Genomic DNA, 26,309 nt, shown 5'->3' with positions numbered 1-26,309 from the left:
AAACTCTAGACGGGCCTGTTGACTGATACCTGTCCATTTAAACTCTAGACGGGCCTGTTGACTGATACCTGTCCATTTAAACTCTAGACGGGCCTGTTGACTGATACCTGTCCATTTAAACTCTAGACGGGCCTGTTGACTGATACCTGTCCATTTAAACTCTAGACGGGCCTGTTGACTGATACCTGTCCATTTAAACTCTAGACAAGGCCTGTTGACTGATACCTGTCCATTTAAACTCTAGACGGGCCTGTTGACTGATACCTGTCCATTTAAACTCTAGACGGGCCTGTTGACTGATACCTGTCCATTTAAACTCTAGACGGGCCTGTTGACTGATACCTGTCCATTTAAACTCTAGACGGGCCTGTTGACTGATACCTGTCCATTTAAACTCTAGACGGGCCTGTTGACTGATACCTGTCCATTTAAACTCTAGACGGGCCTGTTGACTGATACCTGTCCATTTAAACTCTAGACGGGCCTGTTGACTGATATCTGTCCATTTAAACTCTAGACGGGCCTGTTGACTGATATCTGTCCATTTAAACTCTAGACGGGCCTGTTGACTGATACCTGTCCATTTAAACTCTAGACGGGCCTGTTGACTGATACCTGTCCATTTAAACTCTAGACGGGCCTGTTGACTGATACCTGTCCATTTAAACTCTAGACGGGCCTGTTGACTGATACCTGTCCATTTAAACTCTAGACGGGCCTGTTGACTGATACCTGTCCATTTAAACTCTAGACGGGCCCGCCGCCCCAAAGTTATTAGTGCAGCCGTGCCCGGCAGCCGGCGAAAACTAGAGTTCTCAACAGGCCCGAAAATTAAGATCTTCTTACCCCCCATGCCAAAGCGCCAGCGCTCGCCCAGCAGTCTGCTGTCACCCAGGCGGAAGGGGGCGGGGTCACTTCTTGCCCTCAGGCATCTTACTGGTATATTGAGTTGTGCTTTCGTTTGAAATTTACTCATTCTACTGTGAATAAATACTTCAATTTTCAAATAGCCACTTTAATTTGGGCTTGTTTTCATAGACCATGTTTGCTTGTTTCTCGGGCAAAACCTGGCAACACTGCTTGGAGGTTCCACTTCCTTCCTGTTCCTCCGTGTGTCGCTTTTTTTCATGATGCCACAATTAGCACAGCGGTGGCTAAGCTAACGGAACACACACACACACACACACACACACACACACACACACACACACACAGCCTGGCCCCACCGTCTGTGCTGTTCCTCCCACAGAGTGACCCGCATGATACTACCAGACCTCCAGCAACAATATGGTGGTCCTCAAGATAAGAGACCAGGTGACTGTTCTGTTCATCTTCTGTTAGCTGTGAGTGTGTGTGTGTGTGTGGGGAGGGAAGTGCTAGCTGGCTACTGCTAGCTGAGCCCCGTGTGTGTGTGTGTGGGGAGGGAAGTGCTAGGTGGCTAATGCTAGCTGAGCCCCGTGTGTGTGTGTGTGTGTGTGTGTGTGTGTGTGTGTGTGTGTGTGTGTGTGTGTGTGTGTGTGTGTGTGTGTGTGTGTGTGTGTGTGTGTGTGTGTGTGTGTGTGTGTGTGTGTGTGTGTGTGTGTGTGTGTGTGTGTGTGTGTGTGTGTGTGTGTGTGGGGGTGCTAGGTGGCTAATGCTAGCTGAGCTCCGTTTGAACAACAACACCGCTACCTGTGGTGGAGAAAGTGTGTCTGACTGGGTTTCAAACCTTTTTCATATCAAGGCCCATTATTTATTCAGCATTTGAGCCACGGAACCACCATTTGATGACATGTAGCCTCTCGGACTAAAGACATGGGAGAATATGTTGTTGTCGTTGGATAATATTTGTGTCCACAGTTCCATGATGTTGGTGTCGGTACCATTAGGAGAGATAACTAGCAATGATCAACACAACAATTATTCTATTCTACAGTCTCTTATTTCTGTAGACTTGTAAATGTCATGCAGATGTTTAACAATAGTTTAACTCTTGAGAGTGTAAAATGTTTACACAAGAGTTAAAGATATATAAGCGTTAATGGTCTATAATAAGGGTCCATTTGGTTACCAACAACTCCATCATTTAGCTGGGGACCAACCTGGAACCCCCTCAAGGACCACTAGTTGAAAACAACTGGTCTATGTCTATGTTATAAAGTGGAAGGAAGCTTCTCTCATGTTGGCTGGGCTGACTGGCTGACTGACTGGCGGGCTGGCTCCCTGGCTGACTGACTGGCTCCCTGGCTGGCTCCCTGGCTGGCTCCCTGACTGGCTCCCTGGCTGACTGACTGGCTCCCTGGCTGGCTCCCTGGCTGACTGACTGGCTCCCTGACTGGCTCCCTGGCTGGCTTCCTGACTGGCTCCCTGGCTGACTGACTGGCTCCCTGGCTGGCTCCCTGACTGGCTCCCTGGCTGACTGACTGGCTCCCTGGCTGACGGACTGGCTCCCTGGCTGGCTCCCTGGCTGGCTCCCTGACTGACTGACTGGCTCCCTGGCTGACTGACTGGCTCCCTGGCTGGCTCCCTGGCTGACTGACTGGCTCCCTTACTGGCTCCCTGGCTGACTGACTGGCTCCCTGACTGGCTCCCTTACTGGCTCCCTGGCTGACTGACTGGCTCCCTGACTGGCTCCCTTACTGGCTCCCTGGCTGACTGACTGGCTGACTGACTGGCTCCCTGGCTGGTTCCCTGACTGACTGACTGGCTGACTGACTGGCTCCCTGGCTGACTGACTGGCTCCCTGGATGGTTCCCTGGCTGACTGACTGGCTCCCTGACTGACTGACTGGCTCCCTGGCTGACTGACTGGCTGACTGACTGACTGGCTCCCTGGCTGGTTCCCTGACTGACTGACTGGCTGACTGACTGGCTCCCTGGCTGACTGACTGGCTCCCTGGATGGTTCCCTGGCTGACTGACTGGCTCCCTGACTGACTGACTGGCTCCCTGGCTGACTGACTGGCTGACTGACTGACTGGCTCCCTGGCTGGCTCCCTGACTGACTGGCTGGCTGACTGACTGGCTCCCTGGCTGGCTCCCTGACTGACTGACTGGCTGGCTGACTGACTGGCTCCCTGGCTGGCTCCCTGACTGACTGACTGGCTCCCTGGCTGACTGACTGACTGACTGACTGGCTCCCTGACATGAGAACACATGAGATATTTGAGAACCAGTGTCATAGAACACTGGTTCTCAAAGTGGGGTCCGGGGACCCCTAAGGGTTCCAGGGGGTCCCCAGCTAAATGATAATTAGGAAGTACCAAATGGACCCTTATGGGTCTGTAACGCAGAGCGTGTACAAAATGGACCCTAACAGGTCCACTCTCAGAGTTAAACTAACCGTGATTTTACAATATAAATTGGGTGTCCCAGAGATAGAAATGCCATTAAATAGGGGCCTAATTCAGGTCAAACCTGGGGGGTCATCGAAATGAAAACGGTTGAAAATCACTGTTAGAGCCGTAAAAATCTTCTCTTATGGGGGCATATCCCTGGCATATATTTTCGAATGGGGGTCCGCAGGCTAATGAATGGGGGTCCGCAGGCTAATGAATGGGGGTCCGCAGGCTAATGAATGGGGGTCCGCAGGCTAATGAATGGGGGTCCGCAGGCTAATGAATGGGTGTCCGCAGGCTAATGAATGGGGGTCCGCAGGCTAATGAATGGGGGTCCGCAGGCTAATGAGTGTCAATCTGGGGGTCCTTGGCATGAAAAGGTTTGGGAACCACTGCTTCATAGAAGTCTCAAGCTGGCCATGCAGTCTAAGATCCATGTTAGAGCCACACTATTCCCATCATGCAGTCTAAGATCCATGTTAGAGCCACACTATTCCCATCATGCAGTCTAAGATCCATGTTAGAGCCACACTATTCCCATCATGCAGTCTAAGATCCATGTTAGAGCCACACTATTCCCATCATGCAGTCTAAGATCCATGTTAGAGCCACACTATTCCCATCATGCAGTCTAAGATCCATGTTAGAGCCACACTATTCCCATCATGCAGTCTAAGATCCATGTTAGAGCCACACTATTCCCACCATGCAGTCTAAGATCCATGTTAGAGCCACACTATTCCCATCATGCAGTCTAAGATCCATGTTAGAGCCACACTATTCCCATCATGCAGTCTAAGATCCATGTTAGAGCCACACTATTCCCATCATGCAGTCTAAGATCCATGTTAGAGCCACACTATTCCCATCATGCAGTCTTTAAGATCCATGTTAGAGCCACACTATTCCCATCATGCAGTCTAAGATCCATGTTAGAGCCACACTATTCCCATCATGCAGTCTAAGATCCATGTTAGAGCCACACTATTCCCATCATGCAGTCTAAGATCCATGTTAGAGCCACACTATTCCCATCATGCAGTCTAAGATCCATGTTAGAGCCACACTATTCCCATCATGCAGTCTAAGATCCATGTTAGAGCCACACTATTCCCATCATGCAGTCTTTAAGATCCATGTTAGAGCCACACTATTCCCATCATGCAGTCTAAGATCCATGTTAGAGCCACACTATTCCCATCATGCAGTCTAAGATCCATGTTAGAGCCACACTATTCCCATCATGCAGTCTAAGATCCATGTTAGAGCCACACTATTCCCATCATGCAGTCTAAGATCCATGTTAGAGCCACACTATTCCCATCATGCAGTCTAAGATCCATGTTAGAGCCACACTATTCCCATCATGCAGTCTAAGATCCATGTTAGAGCCACACTATTCCCATCATGCAGTCTAAGATCCATGTTAGAGCCACACTATTCCCATCATGCAGTCTAAGATCCATGTTAGAGCCACACTATTCCCACCATGCAGTCTAAGATCCATGTTAGAGCCACACTATTCCCACCATGCAGTCTAAGATCCATGTTAGAGCCACACTATTCCCACCATGCAGTCTAAGATCCATGTTAGAGCCACACTATTCCCATCATGCAGTCTAAGATCCATGTTAGAGCCACACTATTCCCATCATGCAGTCTAAGATCCATGTTAGAGCCACACTATTCCCATCATGCAGTCTAAGATCCATGTTAGAGCCACACTATTCCCATCATGCAGTCTAAGATCCATGTTAGAGCCACACTATTCCCATCATGCAGTCTAAGATCCATGTTAGAGCCACACTATTCCCATCATGCAGTCTAAGATCCATGTTAGAGCCACACTATTCCCATCATGCAGTCTAAGATCCATGTTAGAGCCACACTATTCCCATCATGCAGTCTAAGATCCATGTTAGAGCCACACTATTCCCATCATGCAGTCTAAGATCCATGTTAGAGCCACACTATTCCCATCATGCAGTCTAAGATCCATGTTAGAGCCACACTATTCCCATCATGCAGTCTAAGATCCATGTTAGAGCCACACTATTCCCATCATGCAGTTTAAGATCCATGTTAGAGCCACACTATTCCCATCATGCAGTCTAAGATCCATGTTAGAGCCACACTATTCCCATCATGCAGTCTAAGATCCATGTTAGAGCCACACTATTCCCATCATGCAGTCTAAGATCCATGTTAGAGCCACACTATTCCCACCATGCAGTCTAAGATCCATGTTAGAGCCACACTATTCCCATCATGTCAAACACTGAGAGCCTTTTATTACAGTTTTTATTTTTAGAAAAGTAAATAAGTAGCTGAATCATAGTCAAACTGACTTTTATTAGGCCGTTTTATGGTCATCATATTCATCATATAATATTGTTTTTCTTTTTACACTCGGGTCCAAATCACACTAAAGGTCATCGTTGTAGATGTGTTCCATCATGATTGGCAACGACAGTTTTCACACTAACACCTACTTATCAAAGCAGCAATAGCTGCTTATCATTAACCTCCTATCTCATAACGTCAACCTAACACTTGCGTGTGTGTGTGTGTGTGTGTGTGTGTGTGTGTGTGTGTGTGTGTGTGTGTGTGTGTGTGTGTGTGTGTGTGTGTGTGTGTGTGTGTGTGTGTGTGTGTGTGTGTGTGTGTGTGTGTGTGTGTGTGTGTGTGTGTGTGTGTGTGTGTGTGTGTGTGTGTGTGTGTGTGTGTGCCTAGACTCCAGTGCTGTCTCCATGGTGATGGTATTAACTAGGCTGGATGGAACAAGGAGGTGCACATTCGTGCTGTTTGAGAGAGGCATAGAATGTCTCCTACAGGTGTGCTGTTTGAGAGAGGCATAGAATGTCTCCTACAGGTGTGCTGTTTGAGAGAGAGAGGCATAGCATGTCTCCTACAGGCGTGCTGTTTGAGAGAGAGAGAGAGGCATAGAATGTCTCCTACAGGTGTGCTGTTTGAGAGAGGCATATAATGTCTCCTACAGGTGTGCTGTTTGAGAGAGAGAGGCATAGAATGTCTCCTACAGGCGTGCTGTTTGAGAGAGAGAGAGAGGCATAGAATGTCTCCTACAGGTGTGCTGTTTGAGAGAGAGAGAGAGAGGCATATAATGTCTCCTACAGGTGTGCTGTTTGAGAGAGAGAGGCATAGAATGTCTCCTACAGGCGTGCTGTTTGAGAGAGATAGAGGCATAGAATGTCTCCTACAGGCGTGCTGTTTGAGAGAGAGAGGCATATAATGTCTCCTACAGGTGTGCTGTTTGAGAGAGAGGCATAGAATGTCTCCTACAGGTGTGCTGTTTGAGAGAGATAGAGGCATAGAATGTCTCCTACAGGTGTGCTGTTTGAGAGAGAGAGTCATATAATGTCTCCTACAGGTGTGCTGTTTGAGAGAGAGGCATAGAATGTCTCCTACAGGTGTGCTGTTTGAGAGAGAGAGAGAGAGGCATATAATGTCTCCTACAGGTGTGCTGTTTGAGAGAGAGAGAGAGAGGCATAGAATGTCTCCTACAGGCGTGCTGTTTGAGAGAGAGAGAGAGAGGCATAGAATGTCTCCTACAGGTGTGCTGTTTGAGAGAGAGAGGCATAGAATGTCTCCTACAGGTGTGCTGTTTGAGGGAGGCATATAATGTCTCCTACAGGTGTGCTGTTTGAGGGAGGCATAGAATGTCTCCTACAGGTGTGCTGTTTGAGAGAGAGAGAGATAAGCATATAATGTCTCCTACAGGTGTGCTGTTTGAGAGATAGAGGCATAGAATGTCTCCTACAGGTGTGCTGTTTGAGAGAGGCATAGAATGTCTCCTACAGGTGTGCTGTTTGAGAGAGAGAGGCATAGAATGTCTCCTACAGGCTTGCTGTTTGAGAGAGAGGCATAGAATGTCTCCTACAGGCGTGCTGTTTGAGAGAGAGAGAGAGGGAGGCATATAATGTCTCCTACAGGTGTGCTGTTTGAGAGAGAGGCATAGAATGTCTCCTACAGGTGTGCTGTTTGAGAGAGAGAGGCATAGAATGTCTCCTACAGGTGTGCTGTTTGAGAGAGAGGCATAGAATGTCTCCTACAGGTGTGCTGTTTGAGAGAGAGAGGCATAGCATGTCTCCTACAGGCGTGCTGTTTGAGAGAGAGAGAGAGGCATAGAATGTCTCCTACAGGTGTGCTGTTTGAGAGAGGCATATAATGTCTCCTACAGGTGTGCTGTTTGAGAGAGAGAGGCATAGAATGTCTCCTACAGGCGTGCTGTTTGAGAGAGAGAGAGAGGCATAGAATGTCTCCTACAGGTGTGCTGTTTGAGAGAGAGAGAGAGAGGCATATAATGTCTCCTACAGGTGTGCTGTTTGAGAGAGAGAGGCATATAATGTCTCCTACAGGCGTGCTGTTTGAGAGAGATAGAGGCATAGAATGTCTGTGCTGTTTGTGCTGTTTGAGAGAGAGGCATCTAATGTCTCCTACAGGTGTGCTGTTTGAGAGAGAGGCATAGAATGTCTCCTACAGGTGTGCTGTTTGAGAGAGGCATAGAATGTCTCCTACAGGCGTGCTGTTTGAGAGAGAGGCATAGAATGTCTCCTACAGGTGTGCTGTTTGAGAGAGGCATAGAATGTCTCCTACAGGTGTGCTGTTTGAGAGAGATAGAGGCATAGAATGTCTCCTACAGGTGTGCTGTTTGAGAGAGAGAGAGGCATAGAATGTCTCCTACAGGCTTGCTGTTTGAGAGAGAGGCATAGAATGTCTCCTACAGGCGTGCTGTTTGAGAGAGAGAGAGGCATAGAATGTCTCCTACAGGTGTGCTGTTTGAGAGAGAGAGGCATAGAATGTCTCCTACAGGTGTGCTGTTTGAGAGAGGCATAGAATGTCTCCTACAGGTGTGCTGTTTGAGAGAGAGAGGCATAGAATGTCTCCTACAGGCGTGCTGTTTGAGAGAGAGGCATAGAATGTCTCCTACAGGTGTGCTGTTTGAGAGAGAGAGGCATAGAATGTCTCCTACAGGTGTGCTGTTTGAGAGAGAGAGGCATAGAATGTCTCCTACAGGTGTGCTGTTTGAGAGAGAGAGGCATAGAATGTCTCCTACAGGTGTGCTGTTTGAGAGAGAGAGAGGCATAGAATGTGTCCTACAGGTGTGCTGTTTGAGAGAGAGAGAGGCATAGAATGTCTCCTACAGGCGTGCTGTTTGAGAGAGAGAGGCATAGAATGTCTCCTACAGGTGTGCTGTTTGAGAGAGAGACATAGAATGTCTCCTACAGGTGTGCTGTTTGAGAGAGAGGCATAGAATGTCTCCTACAGGTGTGCTGTTTGAGAGAGAGGCATAGAATGTCTCCTACAGGTGTGCTGTTTGAGAGAGAGGCATAGAATGTCTCCTACAGGTGTGCTGTTTGAGAGAGGCATAGAATGTCTCCTACAGGTGTGCTGTTTGAGAGAGAGAGAGGCATAGAATGTCTCCTACAGGTGTGCTGTTTGAGAGAGAGAGAGGCATAGAATGTCTCCTACAGGCGTGCTGTTTGAGAGAGAGAGAGGCATAGAATGTCTCCTACAGGTGTGCTGTTTGAGAGAGAGACATAGAATGTCTCCTACAGGTGTGCTGTTTGAGAGAGAGGCATAGAATGTCTCCTACAGGTGTGCTGTTTGAGAGAGAGGCATAGAATGTCTCTTACAGGTGTGCTGTTTGAGAGAGAGGCATAGAATGTCTCCTACAGGTGTGCTGTTTGAGAGAGGCATAGAATGTCTCCTACAGGTGTGCTGTTTGAGAGAGAGAGGCATATAATGTCTCCTACAGGTGTGCTGTTTGAGAGAGAGAGGCATAGAATGTCTCCTACAGGTGTGCTGTTTGAGAGAGAGAGGCATAGAATGTCTCCTACAGGCGTGCTGTTTGAGAGAGAGGCATAGAATGTCTCCTACAGGCGTGCTGTTTGAGAGACAGAGAGAGGCATAGAATGTCTCCTACAGGCGTGCTGTTTGAGAGAGAGGCATAGAATGTCTCCTACAGGCGTGCTGTTTGAGAGAGAGAGAGAGGCATATAACGTCTCCTACAGGCGTGCTGTTTGAAAGGGGCATAGAACATCTCCTACAGGCGTGCTGTTTGAAAGAGGCATAGAACATCTCCTACAGGCGTGCTGTTTGAAAGAGGCATAGAACATCTCCTACAGGCGTGCTGTTTGAAAGAGGCATAGAACATCTCCTACAGGCGTGCTGTTTGAAAGAGGCATAGAACATAGAACAGCCAAATTCTTTTTTTCTTTTTTTTTGCAACTGAATGGCTGGAAAATGGAAATGAAGAGTTTACATAGTACACATAGTACATGCATACACCTTCCCTAATGATTATATCTGGTTGTCTCCACCAGGCCGAAGGCATGGGGAGAGAGTATGTTTTGCACTCCGTCCGTCCGTCCGTCCGTGTGTCCGTCCGTCCGTCCGTCCGTGTGTCCGTCCGTCCGTGTGTCCGTCTGTGATCAGCTAATCTCTGGCACCGTTAACCCGGTCGATGCCAAACTTTGCACACACACTCCCTGGATGCGAACGATGAACCTCTGACCCAACATTTCCAGAACGGCCTGTTATAGCGCCACCAGGAGGCCGCTTTGTGCAAAACAAGTTTTTGGACAGTACACCTACAGATTTTGTCCAAACATCACGCAAATTGGTACAGTCTCTCTAGAGCCATTCAACGAAACGGGTCTTTCAGATTTCTCAGACTCCATCCTGATTGGCTAAGATTGGCTTCCAAAGCAAGCAGGAGTGCTCAGTTTCAAACAAAATGCTGCAAATCATGAACACATCGTGTGATTTCCGTGAAATTGTGCACGCACATTCCCGCTAGGCCGTGGAAGAAATGCCACATGAACATTTTCAACTCAGCCTCATGGTGGCGCTATAACTGGCAGAAAGGTGTTTTTACCTCTAATTGCACGGATCCGTGGATAACTTTGTATGCTAACTCCCTAGAGGCCAAGGAAAAACCTTTGCCTGGAATTTTTCACATCTGCTCTTTATAGCGCCACCAGGAGGCCGACATATGTAAAACACATTTTCTAATATTACTCCTTCAGATTGTATCCAAATTTCACGCAAATCGGTACACATGCTCTCCATAGTTATGTGATCAAGACGGGTTTGTTTGATTTCTCATAATCCACCCTCATTGGCTACGATTGGCTTCTAAACTTTTCAGGAGTAGCCGTTTTGTACAAATCGCCACAACTACTCAACACAGCGTCCGATTGTGGTGAAACTGTGCATGCATATTCCCACTAGGCTTTGGAAGAAATGCCACTTGACAGTTTTCAAATCAGCCTCATGGTGGCGCTACAACAGGCCAAGCCACGTCACACAAATGTGCACACGCACACACATGTTTATATTGCTCCTAAACATTTTGCCAAACATCACACTCACACTCCTATCCTCCTGGTGGAGACCTGTGCCCAGAAGGGCACTTTTTCTAGTTTCAGTATTTATTTATGGTGTATTGTCTCTATTATTAAGGTTATTGTAGCAGTCAATTTATATTGGGGGTCGGGGCGGGGCGGGGGTCCCGAGACATTGCCAAAGCATTTCCGGGCGTCCCCGGCCAAAACCGTTGAGAACCCCTGCTGTAGAGCACAGAGTCACTAGACCACCAGTGATGTAAATAGGTTTTCAATGTAATGAGTCCCGGGATGCACAGGTGGTCATTCTAATGAGTCCAAAAAAATTCTAATGAGTCCCAAAAAAAATCACACCTGTGTGAAGTGAGGGGATGCAACTCCGTGTGGGGGTTCGCGGGGGGGGGGGGGGGGGGGGGGGGGGGATGTTCCAGACCCCCAGGAACACGCCCAGGGGGCCGGGCCGGTTCTGGCGTGCCGCGTCGCGTCCGAAGCGGTTGAGAATGACAGAGTTACCGTGTGTGGCGGCCCCTCTACTGTACTGTAATGTACTGGCACCCCCAAAAGCATACAGTTAATACGTGCGTGCGTGTTTGTGTGTGCATTAGGTTGCGCACAGATGGTGAAAAACAACCATGCTGTTTTCGTGCTCATACCCAGACACCCAGACACCCAGCCACCCGCCCACACACATAGCTCCGTAAGGGAGTGGTTGCACCACTCAAAAATAATAATAATAAAACATTTTTTATTTTATTTTATAAAACAAAAATATATAAACATATCAAATAGGCCTATACAGTATATTTGTAATGTAGGCTAGTAGTATTAGCAAGCACAACTCAGTAAGAAATACTAATAGTGGGCAACAGTGGATTTAACATAGCTTAAACCAACCAAAAGTTGTTTGCAGTTGCAATTATTATACTTAGTCAAAATATCCGCGTGTGTTACACAATGTGTGTTTCCCATTGAATCGGGTCTGCTTGTCACGCTAAAACATGTTCCCCTAAATATTTCTGTCGGAGGCAGCGCCGTTTAGTTGAGAGAGTTGCGACATCTCCATTCACTGCTTATTCGTGGGGCTGCATGCGTCACTGATCACTCCATTGTCGTCACTCTCCGTCTCTAAACGGCTCTAGTCTTAGAGGCTGCGCTCAGTCAGAGCCAACATGGCGGCGCACATCGCGCTGTGTTGACAATGTTGTTACAGACTAGTGGTTCTACAAGAACGATTCCTACGTGGATTTTATGTTTTATAACATAGGATGAGGTCGGATGTGGGCATGCAAAATGATCGTGTCCGTAGATTATTGTTTTACCGCATTTTCCCCCCCACGATTTCTTTTTTTCCCCACGTGGATTATTATTACTGTGTATGCTGACTGAGTACAGTAGTGCATCCCGTGGATGCAGAGGTTGAGCGGAGTTAGCGTCCCAAAACTATAAAGTGCGTTTTGGGACGCAAAACGCACCCTATTTACATCACTGGACCACTGCTGTAGAGCACAGAGTCACTAGACCTGCTGTAGAGCACAGAGTCACTAGACCACTGCTGTAGAGCACAGAGTCACTAGACCACTGCTGTAGAGCACAGAGTCACTAGACCACTGCTGTAGAGCACAGTCACTAGACCACTGCTGTAGAGCACCGAGTCACTAGACCTGTGCTGTAGAGCACAGTCACTAGAGCGGTGCTGTAGAGCACAGAGTCACTAGACCACTGCTGTAGAGCACAGAGTCACTAGACCACTGCTGTAGAGCACAGAGTCACTAGACCTGCTGTAGAGCACAGAGTCACTAGACCTGCTGTAGAGCACAGAGTCACTAGAGCGGTGCTGTAGAGCACAGAGTCACTAGACCTGCTGTAGAGCACAGAGTCACTAGACCTGCTGTAGAGCACAGAGTCACTAGAGCGGTGCTGTAGAGCACAGAGTCACTAGACCACTGCTGTAGAGCACAGAGTCACTAGACCACTGCTGTAGAGCACAGAGTCACTAGACCACTGCTGTAGAGCACAGAGTCACTAGAGCGGTGCTGTAGAGCACAGAGTCACTAGACCACTGCTGTAGAGCACAGAGTCACTAGACCACTGCTGTAGAGCACAGAGTCACTAGACCGGTGCTGTAGAGCACAGAGTCACTAGACCACTGCTGTAGAGCACAGAGTCACTAGACCACTGCTGTAGAGCACAGAGTCACTAGAGCGGTGCTGTAGAGCACAGAGTCACTAGACCACTGCTGTAGAGCACAGAGTCACTAGACCTGCTGTAGAGAACAGAGTCACTAGACCTGCTGTAGAGCACAGAGTCACTAGACCACTGCTGTAGAGCACAGAGTCACTAGACCTGCTGTAGAGCACAGAGTCACTAGACCTGCTGTAGAGCACAGAGTCACTAGACCACTGCTGTAGAGCACAGAGTCACTAGAGCGGTGCTGTAGAGCACAGAGTCACTAGACCTGCTGTAGAGAACAGAGTCACTAGACCACTGCTGTAGAGCACAGAGTCACTAGACCTGCTGTAGAGAACAGAGTCACTAGACCACTGCTGTAGAGCACAGAGTCACTAGACCGGCTGTAGAGAACAGAGTCACTAGAGCGGTGCTGTAGAGAACAGAGTCACTAGACCACTGCTGTAGAGCACAGAGTCACTAGACCTGCTGTAGAGCACTGAGTCACTAGACCACTGCTGTAGAGCACAGAGTCACTAGACCTGCTGTAGAGCACAGAGTCACTAGACCTGCTGTAGAGCACAGAGTCACGAGACCTGCTGTAGAGCACAGAGTCACTAGACCACTGCTGTAGAGCACAGAGTCACTAGAGCACAGAGTCACTAGACCACTGCTGTAGAGCACAGAGTCACTAGAGCGGTGCTGTAGAGCACAGAGTGAGTCACTAGAGCAGTGCTGTAGAGCACAGAGTCACTAGACCACTGCTGTAGAGCACAGAGTCACTAGACCACTGCTGTAGAGCACAGAGTCACTAGACCACTGCTGTAGAGCACAGAGTCACTAGACCACTGCTGTAGAGCACAGAGTCACTAGAGCGCTGCTGTAGAGCACAGAGTCACTAGACCTGCTGTAGAGCACAGAGTCACTAGACCTGCTGTAGAGCACAGAGTCACTAGACCACTGCTGTAGAGCACAGAGTCACTAGACTGCTCCTGTAGAGCACAGAGTCACTAGACCACTGCTGTAGAGCACAGAGTCACGAGACCTGCTGTAGAGCACAGAGTCACTAGACCACTGCTGTAGAGCACAGAGTCACTAGACCACTGCTGTATAGCACAGAGTCACGAGACCTGCTGTAGAGCACAGAGTCACTAGACCTGCTGTAGAGCACAGAGTCACTAGACCTGCTGTAGAGCACAGAGTCACTAGAGCGGTGCTGTAGAGCACAGAGTCACTAGACCACTGCTGTAGAGCACAGAGTCACTAGACCACTGCTGTAGAGCACAGAGTCACTAGACCACTGCTGTAGAGCACAGAGTCACTAGACCTGCTGTAGAGCACAGAGTCACTAGAGCGGTGCTGTAGAGCACAGAGTCACTAGACCACTGCTGTAGAGCACAGAGTCACTAGACCTGCTGTAGAGCACAGAGTCACTAGACCTGCTGTAGAGCACAGAGTCACTAGACCTGCTGTAGAGCACAGAGTCACTAGACCTGCTGTAGAGCACAGAGTCACTAGACCTGCTGTAGAGCACAGAGTCACTAGACCTGCTGTAGAGCACAGAGTCACTAGAGCGGTGCTGTAGAGCACAGAGTCACTAGACCGGTGCTGTAGAGCACAGAGTCACTAGACCACTGCTGTAGAGCACAGAGTCACTAGACCACTGCTGTAGAGCACAGAGTCACTAGACCGGCTGTAGAGAACAGAGTCACTAGACCACTGCTGTAGAGCACAGAGTCACTAGACCACTGCTGTAGAGCACAGAGTCACTAGACCACTGCTGTAGAGCACAGAGTCACTAGACCACTGCTGTAGAGCACAGAGTCACTAGACCACTGCTGTAGAGCACAGAGTCACTAGACCACTGCTGTAGAGCACAGAGTCACTAGACCACTGCTGTAGAGCACAGAGTCACTAGACCACTGCTGTAGAGCACAGAGTCACTAGACCACTGCTGTAGAGCACAGAGTCACTAGACCGGTGCTGTAGAGCACAGAGTCACTAGACCACTGCTGTAGAGCACAGAGTCACTAGACCACTGCTGTAGAGCACAGAGTCAATAGACCACTGCTGTAGAGCACAGAGTCACTAGAGCAGTGCTGTAGAGCACAGAGTCACTAGACCACTGCTGTAGAGCACAGAGTCACTAGACCGGTGCTGTAGAGCACAGAGTCACTAGACCTGCTGTAGAGCACAGAGTCACTAGACCACTGCTGTAGAGCACAGAGTCACTAGAGCGGTGCTGTAGAGCACAGAGTCACTAGACCACTGCTGTAGAGCACAGAGTCACTAGACCACTGCTGTAGAGCACAGAGTCACTAGACCTGCTGTAGAGCACAGAGTCACTAGACCTGCTGTAGAGCACAGAGTCACTAGACCTGCTGTAGAGCACAGAGTCACTAGACCTGCTGTAGAGCACAGAGTCACTAGACCTGCTGTAGAGCACAGAGTCACTAGACCTGCTGTAGAGCACAGAGTCACTAGACCGGTGCTGTAGAGCACAGAGTCACTAGACCACTGCTGTAGAGCACAGAGTCACTAGACCACTGCTGTAGAGCACATTGTGCAGCAATGCCTTGGGCCCATGTTGATGAGGTCAGAGGTAGTTCTGTGTGCAGCAATGCCTTGGGCCCATGTTGATGAGGTCAGAGGTAGTTCTGTGTGCAGCAATGCCTTGGGCCCATGTTGATGAGGTCAGAGGTAGTTCTGTGTGGGGCTCCTTGACATGAAAAAGGTTGAGAACCACTGACATAGAAACATAGGGTTTAACCCTGTGAGAACCACTGACATAGAAACATAGGGTTTAACCCTGTGAGAACCACTGACATAGAAACATAGGGTTTTAACCCTGTGAGAACCACTGACATAGAAACATAGGGTTTAACCCTGTGAGAACCACTGACATAGAAACATAGGGTTTAACCCTGTGAGAACCACTGACATAGAAACATAGGGTTTTAACCCTGTGAGAACCACTGACATAGAAACATAGGGTTTTAACCCTGTGAGAACCACTGACGTAGAAACATAGGGTTTAACCCTGTGAGAACCACTGATGTAGAAACATAGGGTTTAACCCTGTGAGAACCACTGATATAGAAACATAGGGTTTAACCCTGTGAGAACCACTGATATAGAAACATAGGGTTTAACCCTGTGAGAACCACTGACATAGAAACATGGGGTTTTAACCCTGTGAGAACCACCGACATAGAAACATAGGGTTTTAACCCTGTGAGAACCACTGACATAGAAACATGGGGTTTTTCAGAAAACTGTCAGGATTTGGAAGGTATTTGTAGAGTGGTCGTCAGTTCCAAATGGGCTAAATTAAGTCTGTTGGTTCTGTCTCTGTCTCTCTGCAGCCTCCGCTGCTGAAAGCCATCTTCAACGTGGACCCAGATGAAGTTCGCTCCCTCATATTCAAGAAGGAGGACGTCAACACACAGGTAACCAAAGATCTGTAATGAATGATTAGTCGACTATAAAGCTTTTGCAGAGCAGTTATCAGCAAAAATAAATATGGATCCGTTTTCAATGTAATGAGTCCCGGGATGCAGAGATGGTCTTTTAGAGATGAGTCCCGGGATGCAGGGATGGTCTTTTAGAGATGAGTCCCAGGATGCAGGGATGGTCTTTTAGAGATGAGTCCCGGGATGCAGGGATGGTCTTTTAGAGATGAGTCCCGGGATGCAGGGATGGTCTTTTAGAGATGAGTCCCAGGATGCAGGGATGGTCTTTTAGAGATGAGTCCCGGGATGCAGGGATGGTCTTTTAGAGATGAGTCCCAGGATGCAGGGATGGTCTTTTAGAAATTAGTCCCAGGATGCAGGGATAGTCTTTTAGAGATGAGTCCCAGGATGCAGGGATGGTCTTTTAGAGATGAGTCCCAGGATGCAGGGATGGTCTTTTAGAAATGAGTCCCAGGATGCAGGGATGGTCTTTTAGAAATGAGTCCCAGGATGCAGGGATGGTCTTTTAGAGATGAGTCCCAGGATGCAGGGATGGTCTTTTAGAGATGAGTCCCAGGATGCAGGGATGGTCTTTTAGAGATGAGTCCCAGGATGCAGGGATGGTCTTTTAGAGATGAGTCCCAGGATGCAGGGATGGTCTTTTAGAGATGAGTCCCAGGATGCAGGGATGGTCTTTTAGAGATGAGTCCCAGGATGCAGGGATGGTCTTTTAGAGATGAGTCCCAGGATGCAGGGATGGTCTTTTAGAAATGAGTCCCAGGATGCAGGGATGGTCTTTTAGAAATGAGTCCCAGGATGCAGGGATGGTCTTTTAGAAATGAGTCCCAGGATGCAGGGATGGTCTTTTAGAAATGAGTCCCAGGATGCAGGGATGGTCTTTTAGAGATGAGTCCCAGGATGCAGGGATGGTCTTTTAGAGATGAGTCCCAGGATGCAGGGATGGTCTTTTAGAGATGAGTCCCAGGATGCAGGGATGGTCTTTTAGAAATGAGTCCCAGGATGCAGGGATGGTCTTTTAGAGATGAGTCCCAGGATGCAGGGATGGTCTTTTAGAGATGAGTCCCAGGATGCAGGGATGGTCTTTTAGAGATGAGTCCCAGGATGCAGGGATGGTCTTTTAGAGATGAGTCCCAGGATGCAGGGATGGTCTTTTAGAGATGAGTCCCAGGATGCAGGGATGGTCTTTTAGAGATGAGTCCCAGGATGCAGGGATGGTCTTTTAGAGATGAGTCCCAGGATGCAGGGATGGTCTTTTAGAGATGAGTCCCAGGATGCAGGGATGGTCTTTTAGAAATGAGTCCCAGGATGCAGGGATGGTCTTTTAGAAATGAGTCCCAGGATGCAGGGATGGTCTTTTAGAAATGAGTCCCAGGATGCAGGGATGGTCTTTTAGAAATGAGTCCCAGGATGCAGGGATGGTCTTTTAGAGATGAGTCCCAGGATGCAGGGATGGTCTTTTAGAGATGAGTCCCAGGATGCAGGGATGGTCTTTTAGAGATGAGTCCCAGGATGCAGGGATGGTCTTTTAGAAATGAGTCCCAGGATGCAGGGATGGTCTTTTAGAGATGAGTCCCAGGGACATTTTATGAGTCCCACTTCAACCACGTTAGGAGTCATATTTTGTAATTTTTACAAATTTACCGATTTCATTTTGTATGGTTATAATGTGGTTATATTCATGTAGAAAACAGAAGAAGAAATTATTATTATAACTTAAGCTAGCAAAATAAACTAGAATATAAAACAGTACAGTAGTGCATCCCGTGGATGCAGAGGTGGTTGTTTTATTGCGTCCCTTAACTCTAAACTGCGTTTTGGAATGCAAAATGCACCCTGTTTTAATCTGCATTTTATCCATCCCAGTAATGTAACGTAACTTGACGTGACGTGACGTGTCGTGACGTGACGTGACCTGTGTCTGCATCGTTTCTCTTCCCGCTGCAGGACAATGAGAAGCGAACGCCGCTGCACGCCGCCGCCTACCTGGGAGACGCCGAGATCATCGAGCTGCTCGTCCTGTCAGGTACGGAGAAGGAGAAAGACAACGTTATTGTCCATTATACAACAGCTTGTTAAGAGGAAGCAATCTGATTGGTTGAAACAGCCTTCTAGCCGCGGTTCAAACGAGCATCACTCCACACCTAATCAAAACAAAGAATTCAGCTGCTCTGTTCTCCCAGAGCGCAGCAGACTGGGTGCCTAGGCTAGCTAGTTTATGTTCTCCCAGAGAGCAGCAGACTGGGTGGCTAGGCTAGCTAGTTTATGTTCTCCCAGAGAGCAGCAGACTGGGTGCCTAGGCTAGCTAGTTTCTGTTCTCCCAGAGCGCAGCAGACTGGGTGGCTAGGCTAGCTAGTTTCTGTTCTCCCAGAGAGCAGCAGACTGGGTGGCTAGGCTAGCTAGTTTATGTTCTCCCAGAGAGCAGCAGACTGGGTGGCTAGGCTAGCTAGTTTATGTTCTCCCAGAGAGCAGCAGACTGGGTGGCTAGGCTAGCTAGTTTATGTTCTCCCAGAGATCAGCAGACTGGGTGCCTAGGCTAGCTAGTTTCTGTTCTCCCAGAGAGCAGCAGACTGGGTGGCTAGGCTAGCTAGTTTCTGTTCTCCCAGAGAGCAGCAGACTGGGTGGCTAGGTTAGCTAGTTTCTGTTCTCCCAGAGAGCAGCAGACTGGGTGGCTAGGTTAGCTAGTTTCTGTTCTCCCAGAGAGCAGCAGACTGGGTGGCTAGGCTAGCTAGTTTCTGTTCTCCCAGAGAGCAGCAGACTGGGTGGCTAGGCTAGCTAGTTTCTGTTCTCCCAGAGAGCAGCAGACTGCGTGGCTAGGCTAGCTAGTTTCTTGGGACATTTGTGGTCGTAGTGACTACATCTGTCATTAAAAAAACATGTTTTTTCAGTGATTTTCTTAGTTTTAAGGGTAACTGTTGTATAATTGCAATATTACACTCAAGGGTGTGGTTTAACGTGATTATTGCCACTTCAGTGATGCTTGCGGAACTCAACTACATCTCGTTCCTGACCGCATCACTGTTGTGGCAATAATCACGTTAAACCACACCCTCTCGTTAAACCACACCCTCATTGCTTAATTAATCCGTTCTGGACGTGAACCCCTTCTGGTGTTTTAAGCATTATGTTATACTTTAGCTATAGCAGATCTACAAGCTCATAGCGCGGCACCGAGTGGCGCGCTACGAGCTTGTAGGTCTGCTATTTTTGAAAAATCGTGAAAATATGGCAGCAAGCAAATCTTCTTGCTTCAACACATCATGGAATCATACAAATCCTTCCCATTTAAATGTATACACACGTGTGTTCATTCATTTTACAACCCTATTGTATTGTCGTGGCTGAAGGGAACTGACAGAACTCTCTCTCTCTGTGTGTGCGTGTGTCCAGGAGCCAGGGTAAACGCCAAAGACAGCAAGTGGCTGACTCCTCTGCACAGAGCGGTGGCTTCCTGCAGTGAGGTACCTGTCTGTCTGTCTGACAGACTGGGTGACTACAATGTGACTGAAACAAAATTAAAACTATTCAGGAGACTTAAGGTGGCCGTACACTAGCCGATAATCGGGCATTTTTGACGATCGGGGGGTGCCCGACTCAATCGGGAGCGATTTTAGGGCATAAATGATCGTCTAGTGTGAGTGATCTGCTCGGGGCCGCTCACAGCGCGATCGGGATCGGCCCGATCAACACCAACAATGTTTGATATTTGCGCCCGAGTTTTAAACTTGTGAATTGTGTGCTGTATAAAATAATCGGATAAAATAATCGGTCCCGATTATCCTGTAGTGTGTGGTGCTATCAGATTATCCTGTAGTGTGGTGCTATCAGATTATCCTGTAGTGTGTGGTGCTATCAGATTATCCTGTAGTGTGTGGTGCTATCAGATTATCCTGTAGTGTGTGGTGCTATCAGATTATCCTGTAGTGTGGTGCTATCAGATTATCCTGTAGTGTGTGGTGCTATGAGATTATCCTGTAGTGTGGTGCTATCAGATTATCCTGTAGTGTGTGGTGCTATCAGATTATCCTGTAGTGTGGTGCTATCAGATTATCCTGTAGTGTGTGGTGCTATCACATTATCCTGTAGTGGTGCTATCAGATTATCCTGTAGTGTGGTGCTATCAGATTATCCTGTAGTGTGTGGTGCTATCAGATTATCCTGTAGTGTGGTGCTATCAGATTATCCTGTAGTGTGTGGTGCTATCAGATTATCCTGTAGTGTGGTGCTATCAGATTATCCTGTAGTGTGTGGTGCTATCAGATTATCCTGTAGTGTGTGGTGCTATCAGATTATCCTGTAGTGTGTGGTGCTATCAGATTATCCTGTAGTGTGTGGCGCTATCAGATTATCCTGTAGTGGTGCTATCAGATTATCCTGTAGTGTGTGGTGCTATCACATTATCCTGTAGTGGTGCTATCAGATTATCCTGTAGTGTGTGGCGCTATCAGATTATCCTGTAGTGTGTGGCGCTATCAGATTATCCTGTAGTGTGTTGTGCTATCAGATTATCCTGTAGTGTGTGGTGCTATCAGATTATCCTGTAGTGTGTGGTGCTATCAGATTATCCTGTAGTGTGTTGTGCTATCAGATTATCCTGTAGTGTGTGGTGCTATCAGATTATCCTGTAGTGTGGTGCTATCAGATTATCCTGTAGTGTGGTGCTATCAGATTATCCTGTAGTGTGTGGTGCTATCAGATTATCCTGTAGTGTGGTGCTATCAGATTATCCTGTAGTGTGTGGTGCTATCAGATTATCCTGTAGTGTGGTGCTATCAGATTATCCTGTAGTGTGTGGTGCTATCAGATTATCCTGTAGTGTGTGGTGCTATCAGATTATCCTGTAGTGTGTGGTGCTATCAGATTATCCTGTAGTGTGTGGCGCTATCAGATTATCCTGTAGTGGTGCTATCAGATTATCCTGTAGTGTGTGGTGCTATCACATTATCCTGTAGTGGTGCTATCAGATTATCCTGTAGTGTGTGGCGCTATCAGATTATCCTGTAGTGTGTGGCGCTATCAGATTATCCTGTAGTGTGTTGTGCTATCAGATTATCCTGTAGTGTGTGGTGCTATCAGATTATCCTGTAGTGTGTGTGGTGCTATCAGATTATCATGTAGTGTGTGGTGCTATCAGATTATCCTGTAGTGGTGCTATCAGATTATCCTGTAGTGTGTGGTGCTATCAGATTATCCTGTAGTGGTGCTATCAGATTATCCTGTAGTGGTGCTATCAGATTATCCTGTAGTGTGGTGCTATCAGATTATCCTGTAGTGGTGCTATCAGATTATCCTGTAGTGTGGTGCTATCAGATTATCCTGTAGTGTGTGGTGCTATCAGATTATCCTGTAGTGTGTGGCGCTATCAGATTATCCTGTAGTGTGTGGTGCTATCAGATTATCCTGTAGTGTGTGGTGCTATCAGATTATCCTGTAGTGTGTGGCGCTATCAGATTATCCTGTAGTGTGGTGCTATCAGATTATCCTGTAGTATGTGGTGCTATCAGATTATCCTGTAGTGTGGTGCTATCAGATTATCCTGTAGTGTGTGGTGCTATCAGATTATCCTGTAGTATGTGGTGCTATCAGATTATGCTGTAGTGTGTGGCGCTATCAGATTATCCTGTAGTATGTGGTGCTATCAGATTATCCTGTAGTGTGTGGTGCTATCAGATTATCCTGTAGTATGTGGTGCTATCAGATAATCCTGTAGTGTGTGGCGCTATCAGATTATCCTGTAGTATGTGGTGCTATCAGATTATCCTGTAGTGTGGTGCTATCAGATTATCCTGTAGTGTGTGGTGCTATCAGATTATCCTGTAGTATGTGGTGCTATCAGATTATGCTGTAGTGTGTGGCGCTATCAGATTATCCTGTAGTATGTGGTGCTATCAGATTATCCTGTAGTGTGTGGCGCTATCAGATTATCCTGTAGTATGTGGTGCTATCAGATTATCCTGTAGTGTGTGGTGCTATCAGATTATCCTGTAGTATGTGGTGCTATCAGATTATCCTGTAGTGTGTGGTGCTATCAGATTATCCTGTAGTGTGTGTGGTGCTATCAGATTATCCTGTAGTGTGTGGTGCTATCAGATTATCCTGTAGTGTGTGGTGCTATCAGATTATCCTGTAGTGTGTGGTGCTATCAGATTATCCTGTAGTGTGTGTGGTGCTATCAGATTATCCTGTAGTGTGTGGTGCTATCAGATTATCCTGTAGTGTGTGGTGCTATCAGATTATCCTGTAGTGGTGCTATCAGATTATCCTGTAGTGTGTGGTGCTATCAGATTATCCTGTAGTGTGTGGTGCTATCAGATTATCCTGTAGTGTGTGGTGCTATCAGATTATCCTGTAGTGTGTGGCGCTATCAGATTATCCTGTAGTGTGGTGCTATCAGATTATCCTGTAGTGTGTGGTGCTATCAGATTATCCTGTAGTGTGTGGTGCTATGAGATTATCCTGTAGTGTGTGGTGCTATCAGATTATCCTGTGTGTGGTGCTCTCAGATTATCCTGTGTGTGGTGCTATCAGATTATCCTGTAGTGTGGTGCTATCAGATTATCCTGTAGTGTGGTGCTATCAGATTATCCTGTAGTGTGTGGTGCTATCAGATTATCCTGTAGTGTGTGGTGCTATCAGATTATCCTGTAGTGTGTGGTGCTATCAGATTATCCTGTAGTGTGGTGCTATCAGATTATCCTGTGTGTGGTGCTATCAGATTATCCTGTAGTGTGGTGCTATCAGATTATCCTGTAGTGTGGTGCTATCAGATTATCCTGTAGTGTGGTGCTATCAGATTATCCTGTGTGTGGTGCTATCAGATTATCCTGTGTGTGGTGCTATCAGATTATCCTGTGTGTGGTGCTATCAGATTATCCTGTGTGTGGTGCTATCAGATTATCCTGTAGTGTGTGGTGCTATCAGATTATCCTGTAGTGTGTGGTGCTATCAGATTATCCTGTAGTGTGTGGTGCTATCAGATTATCCTGTAGTGTGGTGCTATCAGATTATCCTGTAGTGTGTTGTGCTATCAGATTATCCTGTGTGTGGTGCTATCAGATTATCCTGTAGTGTGTGGTGCTATCAGATTATCCTGTAGTGTGTGGTGCTATCAGATTATCCTGTAGTGTGGTGCTATCAGATTATCCTGTAGTGTGTGGTGCTATCAGATTATCCTGTAGTGTGTGGTGCTATCAGATTATCCTGTAGTGTGGTGCTATCAGATTATCCTGTAGTGTGTGGTGCTATCAGATTATCCTGTAGTGTGGTGCTATCAGATTATCCTGTAGTGTGTGGTGCTATCAGATTATCCTGTAGTGGTGCTATCAGATTATCCTGTAGTGTGGTGCTATCAGATTATCCTGTAGTGTGGTGCTATCAGATTATCCTGTAGTGTGTGGTGCTATCAGATTATCCTGTAGTGTGGTGCTATCAGATTATCCTGTAGTGTGTGGTGCTATCAGATTATCCTGTAGTGTGGTGCTATCAGATTATCCTGTAGTGTGTGGTGCTATCAGATTATCCTGTAGTGGTGCTATCAGATTATCCTGTAGTGTGGTGCTATCAGATTATCCTGTAGTGTGGTGCTATCAGATTTCAGATTGAAATAAATCGGCTAGTGTAAAGCCCAACACACACAGTCTGTGAACGTCGCGCGTCAAAACAGCCGCCTCCGTTATTTTTAATGAACCTATCCCACACCGGCGGCGTCAGACGCGTGCTGGCGTGCGTTCACGCCTCGCCTGACGCTCCGATGCGCCGCTGTTCTATTTTCCAGGCGTTGACGCACGGCCTCCATCCGGGAATCCGCGGGCGTGGCTGGCCAGCCGCGCGGTAGCGCGCCGCGTCCTGTAGGTGTTGCTGTGCGGCTATGACGCGCGGCAATACTGCGTCGCTTCGCAGACGGTGTGTGTTGGGCTTTAAAGGCCACCTTTACACTAGCCGATTATTTTCAACCTGAAATCTCATAGCACCACACTACAGGATAATCTGATAGCACCACACTACAGGATAATCTGATAGCACCACACTACAGGATAATCTGATAGCACCACACTACAGGATAATCTGATAGCACCACACACTACAGGATAATCTGATAGCACCACACTACAGGATAATCTGATAGCACCACACACTACAGGATAATCTGATAGCACCACACACTACAGGATAATCTGATAGCACCACACACTACAGGATAATCTGATAGCACCACACACTACAGGATAATCTGATAGCACCACACACTACAGGATAATCTCATAGCACCACACACTACAGGATAATCTGATAGCACCACACACTACAGGATAATCTGATAGCACCACACACTACAGGATAATCTGATAGCACCATACTACAGGATAATCTGATAGCACCACACACTACAGGATAATCTGATAGCACCACACACTACAGGATAATCGGAGCGGGGCAGAGCAAATATCAAACATTCTTGATGTTGATCGGGCCGATCGTGCTTTGAGCGGTCGGGCACCCCCCGAGCGTCAACAATGCCCGATTATCGGCTAGTGTAAGGCCACTTTACAGTAATGACTGAAACTGAAATTGCCCCCCCCCCTCCCCTCCCCTCCCCCCAGGAGGCGGTCCAGGTTCTTCTGAAGCACTCGGCGGACGTGAACGCGCGGGATAAGAACTGGCAGACTCCTCTGCACATGGCGTCCGCCAACAAGGCGGCGCGCTGCGCCGAGGCTCTGGTCCCTCTGCTCAGCAACGTCAACGTGTCCGACCGCGCTGGACGCACCGCGCTGCACCACGCGGCCTTCAGCGGGCACCTGGAGGTACGCACACGCATAAACGCACACACACACACACACACACGCACACACACCTGGAGGTACGCACACACACGCGCACACACACGCGCACACACCTGGAGGTACGCACGCACACACACACACACACACATTTGAATACTTTTATTTGGATCTACAACAAACAGTTGCATAACAGATCCAAACATTTTTGAGGAGGGTTTCAAATGAAGGCATAACCAGACACCATATGAAGTATGATTAACTCACAGTAATATGAAATGCAATGATTATAGTCTAGCACCAGTCAACAGTATATGAAAATGTAATAGTCCACTCAAGGATAGACAAAGCATCGCCTCTTCCAAATAGAGAGGCTGCCGATCACTGCAGAGACTGAGCAATATTTGGCCAGTCTTTTTCCAGCGATCTTCTGCAGTCCTCCAAGTTGCAATCCACGGAGCACAAGTCTGTGGACATGCCCCAGACTTCCAAACACGAGCACAATGAATTGGCAGTTATAGCCAAGTGACTTGATACACTCTACCAAGGGCTGATATTTCATGAGTTTGGATGTGAAGCAAATGTCCATGTACATATCAAAAGAACAGCCTATTTCAAAGATGACAACTGATTTACTTGTTTCAATAATAAAAATAATATCTGGAGCATTTGGAATATTACAGAAAATGTTGTCATCAGTGGAATTGTGTTCAAACCAGTGTGGATTAACAGTGCTGTGCAAATACATTTTAGATGTTAAGTCCTGTACTTCTCTGATGTTGCTAGAGATTAGATCAACCAGCCGGTCATGCCTGGCAATATACAGTCCTCTGTAAAAGCTACAGCCATTGAGGATGTGGGCCATTGTCTCTTTATTGCTTGGGGTTGGATGTGGATGGAGAATGCAGTGTGGTTCATGTTGGGATGGATACCAGGTTGCCAAGTTGTATTTTGTAGGCAGAACTTGTAGGCGGGCCTTGATGGTAAATATGAGAATGTCCTCTCCAATGGTGGTGTTTGAGAGGATAGAGTGAGACAGAGAGTGATTTGCAGAGGGTAGATGAGCCAGTTTTCCTTGCAGGCTTAAGCTGGTCCAATGCTGGGCACTCTGAGATCGCTTCATTCTCAATATTGAGGCTCTCGCAGTTTGGACGGACAGCTCCTGTTGCGTGCCATCATCCAACGCGTAGGTCGCGCGCGCATGGACGAGCGGG

General features: G+C 47.6%; 1 protein-coding gene across 1 annotated transcript; it reads left to right on the top strand.

Moving 5' to 3' along the window:
• Positions 1–1,135: 1,135 nt before the first annotated feature.
• Positions 1,136–25,119, top strand: LOC306918328 (uncharacterized protein; the record flags this gene model as incomplete). Its single annotated transcript, XM_079531215.1, has 5 exons — positions 1,136–1,314; positions 16,214–16,297; positions 18,266–18,344; positions 19,709–19,779; positions 24,919–25,119. Coding segments are annotated over exons 1-5 (462 nt in total), but the record flags the coding sequence as incomplete, so codon positions are not given.
• Positions 25,120–26,309: the final 1,190 nt, after the last annotated feature.

The sequence above is a fragment of the Electrona antarctica genome (assembly GCF_951216825.1).
Source record: "Electrona antarctica genome assembly, contig: scaffold_156, whole genome shotgun sequence".
In the NCBI taxonomy this organism is placed as follows: Eukaryota; Metazoa; Chordata; class Actinopteri; order Myctophiformes; family Myctophidae; genus Electrona; species Electrona antarctica.
Note: the sequence above shows the minus strand (reverse complement) of the source record. Positions and strands in the feature narration are given on the sequence as shown.